This window comes from Hemitrygon akajei, chromosome 27 (assembly GCF_048418815.1).
Source record: "Hemitrygon akajei chromosome 27, sHemAka1.3, whole genome shotgun sequence".
Taxonomy (NCBI): Eukaryota; Metazoa; Chordata; class Chondrichthyes; order Myliobatiformes; family Dasyatidae; genus Hemitrygon; species Hemitrygon akajei.
In genome coordinates, this window is record NC_133150.1 from 54,840,397 (window position 1) to 54,862,844 (window position 22,448).

Here is a 22,448-nt window from a genome sequence, read left to right on the forward strand (position 1 = left end):
AGAGAAGGATTGAGGGAGATGGAGATGAACAGTGAGAAGAAGAGAGACAAATAAAAGCAGACTGATAGGGAAGAGCCGAGAAATTTGACACCAGACAAGAGACAGAGCCACAAAAAGAAAGAGAACATGTGGATGGGGCAATGCAGGGTGAGAAAAGAGAAAAAACCGATAAAGAGAGGTTGACAAGTTCAGAATAACAAAAGGAGTTGGAGACACAGAGGGAGAAAAAGAGACACACAGGAGCTGAATGAGAAAGAGACAGGGATAGAAAACAAGGAGAGCCTTATGGAGAGGAAGACAGTGTGCGATAGAAAAAAGGGGAGAGGGAGAGAGAGAAAGGGGGCAGAGGAAAAGCTAGGCACAGAGGTGGCAGAAGGTAGCCATAAACAAGATTGAGTTTGACAGCAAACAAGGACCACAGAAAATAAATTAATTCAGCCAAGTGATTTAAACATAGAAACATAGAAAACATAGAAGTGATTTAACTATTGGTCCCCCACTACCCATAGAAACCCACCACTTCTTCTCTTTAACTTTACCACTGCTCCCACAGGGTGGAGCTCTCACAGCCTCTTCAATACTAACTCTTACATAGTTCCTCACTCACTGTCCCTCTGTCACTCTCCCTCCCCATCACTAACCTTTCCTCACTGACACTGTGAAAGTTTTATCCAGCTTGTGTTCTTTCCACAGTGAGCGGGTCACGAATCACCGAGCAGCCCCAAGATCAGGTTGTGGTGGCTGGAGACAGCGCCCTCCTCTCCTGTGCTGTGGTTCAACTACTCTGGCATTGTCCAATGGACCAAGGATGGACTGGCACTCGGAATGGGAAATGGCCTACCAGGTAAGAGAGAGTTTCACTCTATGTCTGACCCTCAGGAACGTGTGACAGGACAGTGTAGAGGGAGCTTCTCTCTATGTCTAACCCTTGCCCTGTGAGCTTGTGATGGGACAGTGCAGAAGGAGCTTCTGTCTCATTCAAAGCCATGCACACTCAGGCAGAACACCCTCCCTGTCAAACCCTGTCAGGAATTTGGATATTTCAGTGAGATCACCTTTCAGTCTTCTAAACTCCAGAGAGGACAGTCCCAATCTGCTTCATCTCTCCTCATGTGACAAATCGTCCCCCCCAAACCTGGAAGTCGATCTGAGGAGTCTTCACTGCAGTCCCTCTGTCAGATGTTGATTCTCCTTAGGTGGGGAGGTCAGACCTGTCCACAATAGAACACAGAACAATAATGCACAGGAACAGGTCCTCCTACCCACCATGTTGTGCCTAACTAATGAAGCTAGTAACTAAACCAATTCCTTCTACCTGCAGAATGTTCATATACCTCCATTTCCTGCATATTCATGTGCTTATCTTAGAACCTCAAACACCCTCTACTATCACCCCTGGCAAGTAAATTCCAGGCACCCAGCACTCCCTGTGCACAATAAACCTGCCCAGCACACCAATTTACCCCCTTTTGTCCAACTACAGGGAAAAAGAATCCTGGGGTGTATTCCATCTGGTACAAGTGTCTTACCTACCTTCAGACCTTTTAGCTTCCCAAGCACCTTCTCCCTGGGAATAGCTACTGCATTCACTTCTATTCCTGACATCCCTGAACTTCTGGCATACTGCTAGTATCTTCTACAGTGAAGACTGATGCAAAATATTTATTCTGTTCATCTGCCATTTACTTGTTCTCAATTATCAACTCTCCAGTTTCATTTTCCAGTGTTCTGATATCTAATCTTGTTTCTCTTTTACTCCTTATATATTTGAAAAAACTTCTGGTCATCTCTTTGATATTATTAACTAGCTTACCTTCATATTTCATCTTTTCCCTCCTTATGACTTTTTCTTAGTTGCCTTCTGTTGGCGTTTAAAAAACTTTTCAATCCTCCAACTTCACACTAATTTTTGCTCTATTATATGTCCTCTCTTATGCTTTTATGTTGGCTTTAACTTCCCTTGTCAGCCGCAGATGTGTCATCCTACTTATAGAATACTTTCTCATCTTTGGGATGTATCTACCTTGTGCCTTCTGAAATGCTCCCAGAACTTCCAGCCATTGCTGCTCTGCCATCAGCCCTGCTAGTGTCCTCTTCCAATCAACTTTAGTCTGCTCCTCTCATGCTTTTTAAATTCCCATTTGAATTGAGGCCTTCAGGGTCAACCATGGATGCTTATCCCAGCTGTCTATACATACAAGCCAAGGCAGTACAATAAGGAGAGCAAGCTGTCATCCATGTAGTAAGCTGTCTCTCTCCATACATTTGAAAGGAAAGGCAGTTTGGCACGAGCAGCATCAAGGACATGTGGACACGTCAGTCAGTATTGAGCTCAGAGTAGGGCTGCCTTAGGGACTCCAGCTCTGGATTTTTCATTCAGGAATTACTCCCAAAGCCTTCCTTATAGAACATAGAACATAGAACAGTAAGCACATTACAGGCCCTTCGGTCCACATTGTTGTGTCGACCCTCAAACCATGCCTCCCATATAACCCCTCACCTTAAATTCCTCCATATACTTGTCTAGTAGTCTCTTAAACTTCACTAGTGTATCTGCCTCCACCACTAACTCAGGCAGTGCATTCCACGCACCAACCACTCTCTGAGTAAAAAACCTTCCTCTAATATCCCCCTTGAACTTCCCTACCCTTACCTTAAAGCCGTGTCCTCTTGTACTGAGCAGTGGTGACCTGGGGAATATGCATTGGCTATCCGCTCTATCTATTCCTCTTAATATCTTGTACACCTCTATCATGTCTCCTCTCATCCTCCTTCTCTCCAAAGAGTAAGGCCCTAGCTCCCTTAATCTCTGATCATAATCCATACTCTCTAAACCAGGTAGCATCCTGGTAAATCTCCTCTGTACCCTTTCCAATGCTTCCACATCCTTCCTATAGTGAGGCAACCAGAACTGGACACAGTATTCCAAGTGTGGCCGAACCAGAGTTTTACAGAGCTGCATCATTACATCACGACTCTTAAACTCTATCCCTCGACTTATGAAAGCTAACACCCCATAAGCTTTCTTAACTACCCTATCTACCTGTGAGGCAACTTTCAGGGATCTGTGGACGTGTACCCCCAGATCTCTCTGCTCCTCCACACTACCAAGTATCCTGCCATTTACTTTGTACTCTGCCTTGTAATTTGTCCTTCTAAAGTGTACCACCTCACACTTCTCTGGGTTGAACTCCATCTGCCATTTCTCAGCCCACTTCTACATCCTATCAACGTCTCTCTGCAATCTTCGACAATCCTCTACACTATCTACAACACCACCAACCTTTGTGTCGTCTGCAAACTTGCCAACCCACCCTTCTACCCCCACATCCAGTTCATTAATAAAAATTATGAAAAGTAGAGGTCCCTGAACAGATCCTCTTGGGACACCACTAGTCACAACCCTCCAATCTGAATGTACTTCCTCCATCATGACTCTGTGCCTTCTGCAGGCAAGCCAACTCTGAATCCACCTGGCCAAACTTCCCTGGATCCCATGCCTTCTGACTTTCTGAATAAGCCTACCTTGTCAAATGCCTTACTAAAATCCATGTAGATCACATCCACTGCACTGCCCTCATCTATATGCCTGGTCACCTCCTCAAAGAACTCTATCAGGCTTGTTAGACACGATCTGCCCTGCCCATGCTGACTGTCCCTGATCAGACCATGTTTCTCTAAATGCCCATAGACCCTATCTCTAAGAATCTTTTCCAACAACTTTCCCACCACAGACATAAGGCTCACTGGTCTATAATTACCCTGACTGTCCCTACTACCTTTTTTGAACAAGGGGACGACATTCGCCTCCCTCCAATCCTCCGGTACCATTCCCGTGGACAATGAGGACATAAAGATCCTAGCCAGAGGCTCAGCAATCCCTTCCCTCGCCTCGTGGAGCAGCCTGGGGAATATTCCGTCAGGCCTCAGGGACTTACCCGTCCTAATGTATTTTAACAACTCCAAAACCTCCTCTCCCTTACTATCAACATGCTCCAGAACATCAACCTCACTCATATTGTCCTCACTGTCATCAAGTTCCCTCTCATTGGTGAATACCGAAGAGAAGTATTCATTGGGGACCTCACTCACTTCCACAGCCTCCAGGCACATCTTCCCACCTTTATCTCTAATCGGTCCTACCTTCACTCCTGTCATCCTCTTGTTCTTCACATAATTGAAGAATGCCTTGGGGTTTTCCCTTACCCTACTCGCCAAGGCCTTCTCATGCCCCCTTCTTGCTCTTCTCAGGCCCTTCTTAAGCTCCTTTCTTGCTACCCTATATTCCTCAATAGACCCATCTGATCCTTGCTTCCTAAACCTCATATATGCTGCCTTCTTCCACCTGACTAGATTTTCCACCTCACTTGTCACCCATGGTTCCTTCACCCTACCATTCTTTATCTTCCTCACCAGGACAAATTTATCCCTAACATCCTGCAAGAGATCCTTAAACATCGATCACATGTCCATAGTACATTTCCCTGCAAAAACATCATCCCAATTCACACCCGCAAGTTCTAGCCTTATAGCCTCATAATTTGCCCTTCCCCAATTAATAATTTTCCTGTCCTCTCTGATTCTATCCTTTTCCATGATAATGCTAAAGGCCAGAGAGCGGTGATCACTGTCTCCTGACCCGGTTCGTTACCTAATACTAGATCTAGTATGGCATTCCCTCTAGTCGGCCTGTCAACTTATTGTGACAGGAATCTGTCCTGGACACACTTAACAAACTGCCCCATCTAAACCCTTGGAACTAATCAGGTGCCTGTCAATATTAGGGAAGTTAAAGTCAACCATGTTAACAACCCTCATGAATGGGTATAGCATCAGGGCTGCAGAGGTTTGAAATCAGCATTTTCCCTCTCCTAGGGGAGCCACCAACAATGGCTGATGAGGCCCATCTACCTGAAGCGACATGTATTAAGGAGCCAGGAATCTGACTTTGCCCTTTCTCCTGTCAGTAGAAACGGAGAAAACCTACAGCACAATACAGGCCCTTCGGTCCACAAAGTTGTGCCGAACATGTCCTTACCTTAGAAATTACCTAGGGTTACCCATAGCCCTCTATTTTTCTAAGCTCCATGTACCTATCCAGGAGTCTCTTAAAAGACCCAATTGTATCCACCTCCACCACTGTCACCAGCAGTCTATTCCATAAACTCACCACCCTCTGCGTAAAAAACCCACCCCTGACATCTCCTCTGTGCCTACTTCCAAGCAACTTAAAACTGTGCCCTCTCATGCTAGCCATTTCAGCCTTGGGAAAAAGCCTCTGACTATCCACACGACCAATGCCTCTCATCATCTTATACACCTCTGTCAGGTCACCTCTCATCCTCTGTCACTCAAAGGAGAAAAGGCTGGGTTTACTCAACCTATTCTCATAAGGCATGCCCTTCAATCCAGGCAACATCCTTGTAAGTCTCCCCTGCACCCCTTCTATGGTTTCCACAATCTTCCTGTAGTGAGGTGACCAGAACTAAGCACAGTACTCCAAGTGGGGTCTGACCAGGGTCCTGTAACATGACCTCTTGGCTCTTAAACTCAATCCCATGCCAATGATGAAGACCAATGCACCGTATGCCTTCTTAACGATAGAGTCAACCTGCACAGCAGCTTTGAGTGTCCTATGGGCTTGGACCCCAAGATCCATCTGATCCTCAACACTGCGAAGAGTCTTACCATTAATACTATAGTCTGCCATCATTTTTGACCTACCAAAATGAACCACCTCACACTTATCTGGGTTGAACTCCATCTGCCACTTCTCAGCTCAGTTTTGCATCCTATCAATGTCTCACTGCAACCTCTGACAGCCCCCCACACTATCCATAACATCCCCAAACTTTGTGTCATCACCAAATTTACTAACCCATCTTTCCACTTCCTCATCTAGGTCATTTATAAAAATCATAAAGAGTAGGGATTCCAGAACAGATCCCTGAGGCACATCACTGGTTACTGACCTCCATGCAGAATATGACCCGTCTACAACCACGCTTTGCCTCCTGTGGGCAAGCTAATTCTGGATCCACAAAGCAATGTCCCCTTGGATCCCTTGCCTCCTTACTTTCTCAATAAACCTTGCATGGGGTACCTCATCTAATGCCTTGCTGAAATCTGTATACACCACATCTACTGCTCTGCCTCCATCAATGTGTTTAGTCACATCTCCAAAAAAATTCAATCAGGTTCGTAAGGCACGACCTGCCTTTCACAAAGCCATGCTGACTATTCCTTTACATATTATGCCTCTCCAAATGTTCATAAATCCTGCCTCTCAGGATCTTTTCCATCAACTTACCAACCACTGAAGTAAGACTCACTGGTCTATAAATTCCTGGACTATCTCTACACACTTTCTTGAATAAGGGAACAACATCGGCAACCCTCCAATCCTCCGGAACCTCTCCCGTCCCCATTGATAATGCAAAGATCATCATCAGAGGCTCAGTAATTTCCTCCCTCACCTCCCACAGTAGCCTGGGGTAAATCTTGTCCGGTTCCAGTGATATCCAACTTGATGCTTTCCAGAAGTTCCAGCACATCCTCTTTCTTAATATCTATATGCTCAAGCTTTTCAACCTGCTGTATGTCATCCCTACAATTGCCAAGGTCCTTTTCCATAGTGAATACTGAAGCAAAGTACTTATTAAGTACCTCTGCTATCGCCTCTCGTTACTTACACTTTTTCCACTGTCACATTTGATTGGTCCTATTCTCTCACATCTTATCCCCTTGCTCTTTACATACTTGTAGAATGTCTTGGGGTTTTCCTTAATCCTGCCCGCCAAGGCCTTCTCGTGGCCCCTTCTAGCTCTTCTAATTTCATTCTTAAGCTCCTCCCTACTAGCCTTATAATCTTCTAGATCTCTATCATTACCTAGCTTTTTGAACCCTTCGTGAGTTTACAACAGCCTTTGTACACCACGGATCTTGTACCCTACCTTCCTTTCCCTGTCTCATTGGAATGTACCTATGCAGAACACCATGTAAACATCCCTTGAACATCTGCCACATTTGCCACATTGAGTTGAGAGTTAGGGGGCAAAAGTTTAAGGGTAACACGAGGGGGAATTTCTTTACTCAGAGAGTGGTAGCTGTGTGGAACGTGCTTCCAGTAGAAGCAGTAGAGGCAGGTTTGGTATTGTCATTTAAAGTAAAATTGGATAGGTATATGGACAGGAAAGGAATGGAGGGTTATGGGCTGAGTGTGGACCAGTGGGACTAGGTGAGAGTAAGTGTTCAGCATGGACTAGAAAGGCCGAGATGGTTTGTTTCCATGCTGTAATTGTTATATAGTTATATTTATTCCGTACATTTCCTTGAGAACATCTGTTCACAATTTATGCTTCCAAGTTCCTGCCTGAAGGCCTCATATTTCCCCTTACTCCAGTTACGAGCTTTCCTAACTTGTCTGTTCCTATCCTTCTCCAATGCTATGGTAAAGGAGATAGAGTTGTGATTAGTAGTATCAGCTCCACCAGGGTTAGTAGCTAAGCTACACATGAAGGCCGGAAGCTGGACTTGGTTGTTGGAGGCTAGTTGAGGCGAAAGCCATTGGGAGCATTTAATAGGTAGTGAGAGATTATCCCCATCACCACACCTGTATATAACAGCCTTAAGGAACCCTTTTTAACCTCTCTAATACTGATACATTTGACTTTAGCTTCTCCCTCTTAAAATGCATGATGAATTCTATTATATTATGATCACTGCCTCCTAAGGATCCACAGAGTCATAGAAACAGCACAGAAACAGGCCCTCAGTCCATCTAATCTGTGCTGAATCGTTTTAAGTGCCTAGTCTCATCGATCTGCACCAGGACCAAAGCCCTCCGTACACCTACATCCATTTACCTATCCAAACTTCTCTTAAACATTCAAAACAAGCTTAAATGCATGACTTGCACTGGCAGCTCATTCCATACACTCATGACCCTCTGAAAGAAGAAGTTTCTCTTATTGTTCCCTTTAAACTTTTCACCTTTTACATTTAACCTATGACCACTGGTTATAGTCCCACCTCAATGGAAAATGCCTGCTTGCATTTACCCTCTCTATATCCTTCATAATTTTGTATACCTCTTATCAAATCTGCTCTCAGTCTTCTGTGTTCTAAGGAAGACCTTGGTCAGACCTCACTTGAAGTACTGCATTCAGTTCTGGACACCTCACTACAGGAAGTATGTGGATACTATAGAGAGACCGAAGAGGAGATTTACAAGGATATTGCCTGGATTAGAGGGTGTACCTTACGAGAATAGGTTGAGTGTACTTGGCCTTTTCTCCTTGGAGCAACGGAGGGTGAGAGGTGACCTGATTGAGGTGTATAAGATGATGAGGGATATTGATTGTGCGGATAGCCAGAGGCTTTTTCCAAGGGCTGAAATGGCTAACCTATTCAATCTTTCCTTATAACTCAGGTCCTCCAGTCCTGGCCAGATCCTTGTAAATTTTCTCTGTACTCTTTAAATATTATTTACATCTTTCCTGCAGGAAGGTGACCTAAATTGCACAGAATACTCCAAATTAGGCCTCACTGACGTTTTATAGAGCTTCAACATAACATCCAGTCTCCTGGACTCAATATTTGATTTATGAAGGCAATGTGCCAAAAGCTTTCTTTATGACTCTATTAAGCTGTGACACCACTTTCAATGAACCTGTATTCCCAGATCCTTGTGTTCTCCTGCGCTACCCAATACCCTACTGTTCACTGTGTAAGATTTACCCTGGTTGGTCTTACCAAAATGCAACACCTCACACTTCTCTGCATTAAGTTCCATCTGCCATTTTTCAGCCCATTTTGACAGCTGGTCCAGATCCTTCTGCAAGCCATATTAGCCTTCCACACAGTCCACTACATTCCTGATCTTGGTGTCATTTGAGAATTTTCTGATGCAAACTGTTGATATAGATGGCAAACAACAATGGACCCAGCACTGATCCCTGCAGCACTCCACTAGTCACAGGCCTCCAGTAAGAGAAACAACCATCTATTATCATTCTCTGGCTTTCTCCACAAAGTCAATGTCTAATCCAATTGGACCTTATGACCATAAGACTTAGGAATAGAATTAGGCGATTTGATCCATTGAGTCTTCACCACCATTCAATCATGGCTGATCCATTTTTCCCCTCCTCAACCCCACACCCTGGCTTTCTCCCTGTAACAGTTGATACCCTGTCCAGTCAAGAACCTATCAACCTCGGCATTGAATAAACCCAATGACCTGGCCTCCACAGTTTCCTGTGAATCAGATTCAGATCACCGGTATGTGACGTGAAATTTGTTAACTAGCAGCAGCAGTTCAATGCAATACATAATCTAGCAGAGAGAGAGAGAGCGAGAGAGAGAGAGAGAGAGAAACATAATAATAAATAAACAAGTAAATCAATTACATATATTGAATAGATTATTTAAAAATGTGCAAAAAAACAGAAATTGTATTTAAAAAAGTGAGGTAGTGTCCAAGGCTTCAAAGTCCATTCAGGAATTGGATGGCAGAGGAGAAGAAGCTGTTCCTGAATCGCTGAGTGAGTGCCTTCAGGCTTCTGTATCTCCTACCTGATGGTAATAGTGAGAAAAGGGCATACCCTGGGTGCTAGAGGTCTTTAAAATGGACGCTGCCTTTCTGAGACACCACTCCCTAAAGATGTCTTAGGTACTTTGTAGGCTAGTGCCCAAGTTCAAAAAATTCACCACCATCTGACTGAAGAAATTTCTCCACAACTCTGTTTTAAATGGTGCCTCTTTATCCTGAGGCTGGCCCTCTTATCCTAGACTCCCCCACAGTGGGAAACATCCTTTCCACATCTTCTCTGTCTAGGCATTTCTACATTCAAAAGGTTTCAATGTGACTCCCCATCGTCCTTCTAAATTCCAGTGAGTACAGACCCTGAGCTATCAAATGTTCCTCATATGATAACCCCTTCATTCCCAAAATTATACTTGTGAACCCCCTCTGACACCTCTCCAATGCCATCACATCTTTTCTTATATGAGGAACTCAAAACTGTTCACAATACTCAAGGTGAGGCTTCACCTGTACCTCACCAGTTTATCAACCAATGCTCAAACCATGCCAGTAACTTTCCTGTAATACCCTGGGCTTTTAACTTGGTAGGCAGCCATGTGTAGCAATTTGTCAAAGGCCTCTGAAAGTCCAAATGTACAACATCCACGGCATCTCCTTTATCTATCTTACCTGTAATTTCCTCGAAGAATTCCAACTGGTTTGTCAGGCAAGATTTTCCCTGAAGAAACCATGCTGACTTTATCCTATCTCATTTTGTGTCCATTCCATCACCTCATCCTTAATAATTGACTCCAGCATCTTCCCATCCACTGAGGTCAGTTTAACTGGTCTAAAATTTTCTTTCTGCTCCCTTCCTCCTTTCTTAAAGAGCGGAGTGAAATCTGCAATTTTCCAGTCATCTAGCACCTTGCCAGGGTCAAATGATTTTTGAAAGATCGTTACTAATGCCACTACAATCTCTACCAATACCTCTTTCTGAACCTTAGGGTGGAGTTCCTCTGTTTTGGGTGAGTATGGTGCACTTGGGTCTTTCAACTTTTTGAGCACCTTCTCCCCCCTCACCACCCTCACTTCTCTTCCCTCACACCCATCAACACGGCACACTGCTAGTGTCTTCCACAGTGAAGACTAATGCAAAATACTCATTTAGTTCACCTACCATTTCCTTGGCCCCATTATTATTTCTCCAGCCTAATTTTCTAGCAGTCCTATATCCATTCATCTCTTTTTTCTTTTTTACGTACTCAAAAAAGTATTACTATCCACTTTGATATTGTTTGCTAGCTTGCTTTCATATTTCATCTTTTCCCTCCTAATGATTCTTTTAGTTGCTCTCTGTAGGTTTTTAAAACCTTTCCAAACCTCTATTTTGCAGCTGGTCTTTGCTTTGTTGTGTGCCCTCTCTTTTGCTTTAACATTAGCTTTGACCTCCCTTGTCAGCCAAGGTTGTACTATTTTGCCGATTGAGTATTTCTTTGTTTTTGGAATAGATTTATCCTGCATCTTCTTTATTTTTTCCCAAAAACTCACACAATTGCTGCTCTGCTGTCATCCCTGCAAGCATCTCCTTCCAATTTACTGCTGGTAAATCGGTCAATTCTGCTTGGCCAGCTCCTCTCTCATACCACTGTAATTTCCTATTCTCCACTGAAATACCACGACATCAGACTCCCTATCAATTTTGAAGATGAACTGAATCATATTGTGATCACAGCCTCTGAAGTGTTCTTTTACTGTAAGCTCTCTAATCACCTCCAGTTCATTACATAACACACAATCCAGTATAGCTGACCCCCTAGGAGGGTCAATGACAACCTGCTCTAAAAAGCCATAAAAACATAGAAACATAGAAAATAGGTGCAGGAGTAGGCCATTCAACCCTTCAAGCCTGCACCACCATTCAGTATGATCATGGCTGATCATCCAACTCAGAACCCTGTACCTGCTTTCTCTCCATACCCCCTGATCCCTTTAGCCACAAGGGCCATATCTAACACCCTCTTAAATATAGCCAATAAACTGGCCTCAACTGTTTCCTGTGGCAGAGAATTCCACAGATTCACCACTCTCTGTGTGAAGAAGTTTTTCCTCATCTCGGTCCTAAAAGGCTTCCTTAAACTGTGACCCCTCGTTCTGGACTTCCCCAACATTGGGATCAATCTTCCTGCATCTAACCTGTCCAATCCCTTTAGCATTTTATACGTTTCAATAAGATCCCCCCTTCAATCTTCAAAATTCCAGCAAGTATAAGCCTAGTCTATCCAGTCTTTCTTCATATGAAAGTCCTGCCATCCCAGGAATCAATCTGGTGAACCTTCTTTGTACTCCGTCTATGGCAAGAATTTCTTTCCTCAGATTGGGGGACCAAAACTGCACACAATACTCCACAATACTCTGTTAGTCCTGACGAAGGGTCTCGGCCCGAAATGTCAACAGTGCTTCTCCCTATAGATGCTGCCTGGCCTGCTGCGTTCCACCAGCATTTTGTGTGTGTTGCTTGAATTTCCAGCATCTGCAGATTTCCTCGTGTTTGCTGCACAATACTCCAGGTGTGGTCTCACCAAGGCCTTGTACAACTGCAGTAGAACCTTCCTGCTCCTGTACTCAAATCCTCTTGCTATGAATGCCAACATACCATCGCCTTTTTCACTGCCTGCTGTACCTGCATGCCCACTTTCAAGGACTGGTGTACAATGACACCCAGGTCGCATTGCACCTCCCCTTTTCCTAATCAGCCACCATTCAGATAATAATCTGTTTTCCTGTTCTTGCAACCAAAGTGGATAACCTCACATTTATCCACATTAAATTGCATCTGCCATGAATTTGCCCACTCACCTAACCTATCCAAGTCACCCTGCATCCTCTTAGCATCCTCCTCACAGCTAACACTGCCACCCAGCTTCGTGTCATCCACAAACTTGGAGATGCTGCATTTAATTCCCTCATCTAAATCATTAATATATATTGTAAACAACTGGGGTCCCAGCACTGAGCCTTGCGGTACCCCACTAGACACTGCCTGCCATTCTGAAAAGGTCCCGTTTATTCCCACTCTTTGCTTCCTGTCTGCCATCCAATTCTCTATCCACATCAATACCATACCCCCAATACCATGTGCTTTAAGTTTGCACACTAATCTCCTGTGTGGGACCTTGTCAAAAGCCTTTTGAAAATCTAAATATACCACATCCACTGGTTTTTCCATATCTACTACTAGTTACATCTTCAAAAAATTCTTTAAGATTCGTCAGACATGATTTTCCTTTCACAAATCCATGCTGACTTTGTCCGATGATTTCACCTCTTTCCAAATGTGCTGTTATCACATCTTTGATAACTGACTCTAGCATTTTCCCCACCACCGATGTCAGGCTAACTGGTCTATAATTCCATGGTTTCCCTCACCCTCCTTTTTTTAAAAAGTGGGGTTAGATTAGCCACCCTCCAATCCTCAGGAACTAATCCAGAATCTAAAGAGTTTTGAAAAATTATCACTAATGCATCCACTATTTCTTGGGCTACTTCCTTAAGCACTCTGGGATGCCGACCATCTGGCCCTAAGGATTTATCTGCCTTTAATCCCTTCAATTTACTTATCACCACTTCCCTACTAACATGTATTTCCCTCAGTTCCTCCATCTCATTAGACCCTCGGTCCCCTACTATTTCCGGAAGATTATTTATGTCCTCCTTAGTGAAGACAGAACCAAAGTAGTTATTCAATTGGTCTGCTATGTCCTTGTTCCCCATGATCAATTCACCTGTTTCTGACTGTAAAGGACCTACATTTGTCTTAACCAATCTTTTTCTTTTCACATATCTATAAAAGCTTTTACAGTCAGTTTTTATGTACTCTGCCAGCTTTCTCTCATAATCTTTTTTCCCTTTCCTAATTAAGCCCTTTGTCCTCCTCTGCTGGACTCTGAACTTCTCCCAGTCCTCAGGTGTGCCGCTTTTTCTGGCTAATTTGTATGTTTCTTCTTTGGACTTGATACTATCCCTAATTTCCCTTGTCAGCCACGGGTGCACTACCTTCCCTGGTTTATTCTTTTGCCAAACTGGGATGAACAATTGTTGTAGTTCATCCATGCGATCTTTAAATGCTTGCCATTGCATATCCACCGTCAACCCTTTAAGTATCACTCACCAGTCTATCTTAGCTAATTCACATCTCATACCTTCAAAGTTACCCTTCTTTAAGTTCAGAACCTTAGTTTCTGAATTAACTATGTCACTCTCCATCTTAATGAAGAATTCGACCATATTATGGTCACTCTTACCCAAGGGGCCTCGCATGACAAGATTGCTAACTAACCCTTCCTCATTGTTCAATACCCAGTCTAGAATGGCCTGCTCTCTATTTGGTTCCTCGACATGTTGGTTCAGAAAACCATCCCGCATACATTCCAAGAAATCCTCTTCCTCAGCACCCTTACCAATTTGGTTCACCCAATCTAAATGTAGATTGAAGTCACCCATTATAACTGCTGTTTCTTTATTGCATGCATTTCTAATTTCCTGTTTAATGCCATCCCCAAACTCACTACTACTGTTAGGTGGCCTGTACACAACTCCCACCAGTGTTTTCTGCCCTTAGTGTTATGCAGCTCTACCCATATCGATTCCACATCCTCCAGGCTAATGTCCTTCCTTTCTATTGCGTTAATCTCCTCTCTAACCAGCAACGCTACCCCACCTCCTTTTCTTTCCTGTCTATCCCTCCTGAATATTGAATATCCCTGGATGTTGAGCTCCCATCCTTGGTCACCCTGGAGCCATGTCTCTGTGATCCCAACTATATCATATTCATTAATAACTATCTGCACATTCAATTCATCCCTTGTTACGAATGCTCCTTGCATTGACACACAAAGCCTTCAGGCTTATTTTTACAACACTCTTAGCCCTTATACAATTATGTTGAAAAGTGGCCCTTTTTGCTTTTTGCCCTGGATTTGCCTGCCTGCCACTTTTACTTTTCACCTTATTACTGTTTGCTTCTACCCTCATTTTACATCCCTCTGTCTCTCTGCACTTGTTCACATCCCCCTGCCACATTAGTTTAAATCCTCCTGAACAACAGTAGCAAATGCTCCCCCTAGGACATTGGTTCCAGTCCAGCCCAGGTGCAGACCATCCTGTTTGTACCGGTCCCACCTCCCCCAGAACTGGTTCCAATGCCCCAGAAATTTGAATCCCTCCCCCTTGCACCATTTTTCAAGCCACGTATTCATCTGAAATATCCTCCTGTTTCTACTCTGACTAGCATGTGGCACTGGTAGTAATCCAAAGATTATTACCTTTGTGGTCCTACTTTTTAATTTATCTCCTAACTCCCTAAATTCACCTTGTAGGACCTCATCCCGTTTTTTACCTATATCGTTGGTACCTATGTGCACCACGAGCACTGGCTGTTCACCCTCCCACTCCAGAATGTCCTGCAGCCGCTCAGAGACATCCTTGACCCTTGCACCAGGGAGGCAACATACCATTCTGGAGTCTCGTTTGTGGCCGCAGAAACGCCTATCTATTCGCCTTACAATTGAATCCCCTATCACTATAGCTCTCCCACTCCTTTTCCTTCCCTCCTGTGCCGCAGAGCCACCCATGGTGTCATGAACTCAGCTGCTGCTGCCTACCCCGATGAAACATCCCCCCCAACAGTATCCCATTTGATCTGCATGTTGAAATCTCCCATGGCTATCATAAAATTGTCCTTTTGACACACCTTTTCTATTTCCTGTTATAATATGTGGTCCACATCCCAGGTACTGTTGGGAGGCCTGTATATGACTGCCATCAGGGTCCTTTTACCTTTGCAATTTCTTATCTCAACCCATAGGGATTCGACACCTTCCGATCCTGTGTCACATCTTTTTACCAATTTGATGCCATTCTTTACCAGCACAGTCACACCACCCCTTCTGCCTACTTTCCTTTCTCTCCGATACAATGTGTAACCTTGGACATTCAGCTCCCAACTATAACCATCCTTCAGCCATAATACTGTGATGGCCACATCATACCTGACAATCTGTAATAGCACAACAAGCTGATCTACATTACCTCCAGGTTCCATTGACCAACATCCTCTGAAGCCAAATAGCTTTATCATCGTAGATCCCATGCATCTTAATCTTCTGGATGAATCTCTGATGAAGGACCTTGTGAAAAGCCTTAATAAAATCCAAATAAATAACTTACACAGTTTCATAAATTATCTTCATCATCTCCTTGAAAACTTCAGTCAAGTTAGCAACTTTTCAACCACAGACTTAATACTCACCAGTCTATGGATTCCAGGATTATCCCCCTTACCCTTGTTAAACTATTCTCTTGGAATGAGGTGTCCTGAAGGGTGGGAGGAATGGACCATGGCATCTCTCTACCTGCACTGACAGGCAACTTTTTTTTTACAGCATGGCCTCGGTACCGTATTGTGGGCGAGGTGGAGAAGGGGGAGCACAACCTGCAGATCCAGAATGCTGATCTGTCTGACGATGCTGTCTATGAGTGCCAGGCGACTGAGGTGGCCCTCAGGTCTGACAGGGCAACGTTGACTGTGCTGGGTGAGAAGCTGTCTAGAGCCCCATCTCAATGGCCGGACCCCCCACTACACCTCAATGGATCCACCTCCCCTCCTGGCCTCTGTAATTCCCCCTGGGCCCTGCCTCTGAAACCCTTTCCAACCCCAATAACCCCTGTCTCTTTAACCCCCTCTGGCCACCAAACCCCTCCCAATCCATAACCCCTGTAACCTTCGACCCTTCAATGTAGCTGCCTCCTGTGTTTGTAATCACAGATCTACTTCTGCCTCTATAAACACCTGTGGCCCACTCCCTGTCTCTGTAAGACCCTCTGGCCTCTACACCTCTCCTTTTCTTTGAATCCCTCTCTGTCCCCTAACACCCACCTTGTCTCTGATTCCCCTGTAACCCTTCCTCCCCAACTCTGAGTCTTGAAAAATTGTGAGGAGACAGTGAGTGGGTGGAGGTGGTTGAAGGACATTTCCCTGAGCTTGGTCTTCTCTGCTCAACCTCTAGTCCCTCCTGATGACCCTGTAATTGACGATGGTCCTGAGATACTGCTGAGAGCAGGTTCCATGTATAACCTAACATGCCGAGCTAGTGGAGCCAAACCAGCAGCAGACATCACCTGGTACCAGGACGGTGCAATGCAGGAAGGGGCTGCCAGCTCCAAGGTGAGCCTTGTGTTCATTACCTACCTGTGCATTTCCTCTCTCGGGCTCTTTCCCACAGGTGTTCCCTCCCTCACACGTTTACCTCACACTATTGCCCCTCCCTCTTCTCACCCAACTAGCTCAATCCATCTCTATTATCCCCTTCTCCATCCCTCCCCATCCTTCATGCCTGTCTCACACTACTTGGTTCTCCAATCTCTCATTATCATTCCCAGTCTGTTCCCTCTTCCTTTCACCTCTCACCCCTCTCTCTCCCCTCGCTCCATTCTCACTCTTACCTATCTGTCTCCCCAGCTCTCACTCCCTCTTCCCATCTCTCTTCCATATCTGCCCACCATCCCCCTCCCCTATAGGTTTGCCCCATGCATCTACCCTCTCTCTTCCCCATAACCCCAAATCTCACCCCATTGCTCTTCCACATCTGCCCCATTATCCTCCCCTATATGTTTTCCCTAAGCATCTACCACCAACTTCCTCCTTCCTTCTTTCTCTCCCATTCCTCTCCTTTACCTCCCTTCCACAACATACTTCCCTCTCACTGCCACTCCTCCCTTTACCCTTTTTGAACACTTGCAATTTCTACTTTTTCAACCTCTCTTACCCCCCCCCCCCCCATCTCCTCAGATCTCTCTCCCATCACACTCTCCCATCTCTTCCATCTTTTGTACAGGTTGTACCTTTCCCAGAAGATATCCCAATGATTCATAAATCTTAACATCTGCCCCCGGCACCCATTTCTCAGCCATGCATTCACCTACCAAATCATCCTATTCTTACCCTCACTGGCACATGACACAGGCTGCAATCCAGAGAAAGTCCTGTTTCTCAGCTTTCTACCTAACTCCCTAAAATCTCTCTTCAAGACCTCCTCACATTGACATGTTGTTGCCAATGTGTACCAAAATATCCACCTACCACCAAATTCCTTCCTTTTTCCACAATTTTTCTCTCTCACCTCTCACTCCCACCTACTCTTTCTCTGTCCTTCCCCTCTCTACCCATTTATTCCCTTTTTCTAACACACCAACCCCTCTCTAACCACGCTTTCTAACCACTCTGTCTAATCCTTCTCACTAACCTCTCTCTAAACCCTCTCTCTCCCCTTCTTCCCACACACATTCCTCTCTCCCACAGCTCACCCTTAACTCTCACCCTCCCCTCTCCCTCGCACTCTCCCTCTCTCCCACTGTCTCTCTCCCAACTTCTCTCTCCACATTCTCTCTCGAACCAGCTTTCTCCCACCCTTTCACTTTAACCTCCAGCTGTCATCCCACTCTGTATCCCGTTTCTGTTTCCTTCTTCTGTTAGCCTCTCGCTCCTCTCTCTGTCTCACCTCAACTGTCTCACCCTATCTGACTACCACCTGTCTTCCCCATCTGTCTCTCACTCTATCTCTTCCACCCTTTCCTCTTCCTTCTCCCTCTCTTATCTTTCCCTCCTCTCCCTTTCTCCCCATCTTACCCTCTTTCTCACCCACCCCTTTCTATCCCAATCTATCTGCTTCATCTTTCTCCCACCATCTCTCCTCCATCTCTCTATAACTCTATATCTCTCCCCATCTCTCCCAATATCTCCCCATCCCTCCCCATTTCTCCCCTTCTCTTTACCCCATCTCTCTCCCACACCCCTCTCCCACAGCTCACTCCTATCTCTTGCCCTCCCTTCTCTCACCATCTCTTTCCTGCCATCTCCCTCTTCCATATCTCCCTTCCCATCTATCTCCATTCATCTCTCTCCCCATCTCTTTCACTCCCATCTCTCTTCTGCCATCTCCCTCTCACATATCTTCTGTCATCTATATCCCTCCATCTCTGGCCCCATCTCTCTCCTGCCATCTCCCTCTCGCATCTCTTCTCCAACTATCTCTGTCCATCTCTCCCCCACCTATCTCTGTCCATCTGTCCCCATCATTCACTCTCATCTCTCCCTCCTCTTCACCATCTCTGTCCCACCATATCTATCCTCCTCTCTCCACCCTTCCTCTCTCCCTCCCTTTCTCCCCCACATCTCTTCCCCATCTCACTTCACATCTCTCTACCACAGCTTTCTTCTGCCCCCTCTACCCCATATCTCTCCCCATCTTTCTGCCTTACCTCTCTACCCCATTTCTTCCAAAATCTCTTTACCTTCTTTCACCTCCCTATCTATCTTCTCCATCTCTCTCCCCATCACTGTCCCCATCACTGCTCCCCAAAATTCTCCCTCAACTCTTTCCCCCACCTCTGTCTCCATCCCTCCCAATATCTCTCCAATTCTCTGTTTGCCATTTCTCTTCCCCATCTCTCTTCCCCATTCTCTTACCTATCTCTCTCCCTACTTCACTTCCCCATCTCTCCCCTACCTATCTACCACATCTCTCTTCCCATCTCTGTCCACCACTTCTCTTCCACATCTCCCAGCCCAACTTCCTCCCTGCCTCTTTCACCCAACTCTCTTCCCTCTCTCCCTCCCTCAACTTCCTCCCAAATTTTCTCTCCCACCTCTCTTCCCCATCTCCCATCCCATCTTTCTCCCCATCTCTCTCCAACTCTCTCTCCATCACTCTTTCCGACATAACTCCCCCACTTCTCTTTCACATCTCTACTCATCATCTCCCTCGCCACCTCTGACTTCAAATCTCCCATCTCTCTCCACTTTGCTTTTCACCAATTCTGTTTCCCAAATCTCCCCCATTCTTTCTCCACATCTCCCTCTCCCACTCTTTCACATCTCTCTTCCCCATATCTCTCCCATATTTCTCTGCCCCATCTCTTCCCCATCACCCTTGCCCAACTCTCTCCCTCAACTTTCTCCCCACATCTCTCCTCACCTCACTTCCCTATCTTTCTCCTCATCTCTCTACCAATCTCCTTCCCATTTTGCCCATATCTCCCCATTTCACTTCCCCACCACTCTTCCCCTCCTCTCTTCCACATCTCTCACACACCATTTCCCTTCCCACTACTCTCACCACCTCTCCCAATCACTCTACTCTTCTCTCTTTGCTGTTTCTCTTTCACATCTCTCTCCTCACCTACCTCCCCAATCTCTTTCCCACCTCCCTTTCCCACCTCTCTTCCCCAGCACCCTTCCCCTCCTTTCTTCCCCAACTCTCTTCCCATCTCTCACCCCAACTCTGTCCCCCACCTTTCTCCTCCACCTCTCTTCCCCACTTCTCTCCCCTACCTTTCCCCTATCTTTCTTCCGTATCACTCACCCACCAGCTCTCTCCCCCACATCTCTCTTCCCCATCTCTCCTGCACCTCTCTCCGCCTCTCACCCATCATGTCTCTCCAACTCATTTCCCCAACCCTCTTCCCATCTTTCACTCACCATATCTTTTCCCATCACTCATCCCATCTCTCACCCGTAATCTCTCTTCCCCATCTGTCTTCCCCATCTCTCCCCATCTCACTTCCCCATCTTTCTCCCCACTACCCTACCATCTCTCTCCCTCAACTCTTTTCCCCTCTCTCTTCCACATCTCTCTTCCCATTTCTCTTCCCCATTTCACTTCCCTATCTCTCTTCCACATCTCTCTTCCCTATCCCTCTCTTCCATCTGTCTTCCCCATCACTTTCCCCCATCTTTCCCCCACATCTCTCTTCCCCATCTCTCCCCCACCTCTCTCTCACCATCTTTCTCCCCAGCTCCCTTCCTATTGCTCTCGCCATCTTTCTTCCTCATGCGTCTCCCTCCCCATCTCATTCCTCATGTCTCTCTCCTTTCTTCATCTCACTCACTTCCCTCTCTCACTTCGTTCTCTCTCTGCCTTCTCTCTCCACCCTCTCATTGCCACTCTATTCCATCTCCCTTTCACCTCGTAACCCTTCCCTCATCCCCTTCCTCCTCTCTATTCTCCCTTTCTCCCCTTCCCATATTTTTGATACCCTTGTGCTCCCTCCTTCTCCTCCCCATCTCCTTTGCTCTCATCCCTTTTTCTTCATCTCTCCTTGCCTCTCTCTCCCCTCCTTTCTCCCACCCCATACCCAGCCTTTCCTTCCTCCCCCTTGCCTTCCCTCCTTCCCTTCACAGTTTCCTTCTCTTTCCCACTCACACCCCTTCCGTCTCTTTCCACCATCCTTGCTCTCTGTCCTTGATTTTCTCCCTGTTCCCAGACTGTGATGGATGACGGAAAGAGGTCCACGACCATCAGCACTCTCCCCATCACTCCTACTGATGTGGACACTGGCCGCAAGTTCACCTGCCATACAAGCAACAAGGCGTTGCCTGCTGGAAAGGAGACCTTCGTCCAACTCAACGTTCACTGTAAGTGAAGGGAGCAAGCAAGGGTGAGGGAGGGATTGTGATAAAGGGCTGGACATTGTAGGTAACAGGCCTTTCACCCCATCACTTCCATTTTGATGTTTTCTCTCATCTATGCAATCCCATTTGGTCACATTAGCACTGTGTCCTTCCATACATTCTCTGTACAAATGTCCATCTAATGGTCTGACAAATACAAATACAAAGTACATTCTGATACCCTCACCTCTTCCAGCACTGCCTTCTAGATATTAACCACTCTCAGTTACTACTCAGATCCACCCTTCCTTCCTCCTACCTTAAACCCTGTGCCCTCTCTGTACATCATTTTGTACTCATTCCTGTATGATTCCTATGCCTATCTGACCACAAAATGCATCCGACGCATTTACTCCAGCTGTGGCCTGACTGATGATTTATTTATTGTACAGTTATTCAGCTTTCTGTTTATTCTATAGTCCCTGATCATGAATGAGAGCTTCTCTTCTCTGCCACCATAGCTTCCCGTACTGCCACCTTCAGGGCTTTTTGCAGTTGTGCAGGTTTGTTTGAACAGAACACAGAACAGTGCAGTAGAGAACCTTTGACCCATGATGCTGTGCAGACCAAATTAAGCTGGTATTTATATGCCTTCTGTCTGAACAATGTCCATTTCCCTCCATTCTCTGCACATTCATGTGCCTATCGAAGAACCTCTTGCACATTTTGTTATAGACACCCAACATTGTCAGTGCAATAAAACAAAACCCTACATATCTTCTTTGGGCTAGGTCCTCTCACCTTAAATGCATGCCCTCAAGTATCAGACATTTTGACCCTGTGAAAAGACACTAGTTGGTTGTTCTTTCTATGCCTCTTCAAGTTCAAAATACATTTATAATCGAAGTATGTATAAATTATACAACCTTGAGATACTTCTCCTTACTGGCAGCCACAAAACAAGAAACCTGAAAGAATCCATAAAAAAACTGTCAAACACCCAATGTGCAGAGAGAAAAACAAATTGTGCAAACAATAAAAGTAGGCAAATAGCATTTAGAATGAAAGTGAGCCCTCAGACATGAAGCCTGAAGCAGGCTCACAGCCTCAGTGCACCAAAGAGCAGAATAAACATCATGGAGCCCGAAGCAGCTGCACAAGGCCCACAGCCACAGCCTCATCCTGAGCGCAGTGAAGAACAGAGTAAATGTTTCAGAGCTTTGAGCAGAACTGGCCTGACTCTGGTCCTGATATCTGGCCTGGTGTTTAAATCATCCAAACATCAGGTCATTCCTAGATCTAGGACCTGGGCCCTGTCACTTCGATGCGCTCTGGGCCTAGACCCTAATACCATATTTCATCCTGTACCTGTTTCCTCCACTCTGACTTTCCTCCACTTTGCATGCCCTGACTCAGTGTCAAACATGCCACCACCTTGCTCTGAATCTGTCTGAAATATGCCTCAATCTCTCT

At 45.5% G+C, this 22,448-nt stretch overlaps 1 protein-coding gene across 2 annotated transcripts in view; it reads left to right on the forward strand.

Moving 5' to 3' along the window:
* Positions 1-22,448, forward strand: part of LOC140717439 (kin of IRRE-like protein 1) — a 172,801-nt gene that overhangs the window by 19,723 nt on the left and 130,630 nt on the right. For both annotated transcript variants that reach the window (XM_073031037.1, XM_073031036.1), the window contains exons 2-5: positions 694-844; positions 15,970-16,119; positions 16,594-16,751; positions 20,849-20,999. In XM_073031037.1, coding sequence (XP_072887138.1) covers positions 826-844; positions 15,970-16,119; positions 16,594-16,751; positions 20,849-20,999 — 478 coding nt within the window. In that variant the 5' untranslated portion in view covers positions 694-825. The remainder of the gene's footprint in view (positions 1-693; positions 845-15,969; positions 16,120-16,593; positions 16,752-20,848; positions 21,000-22,448) is intronic.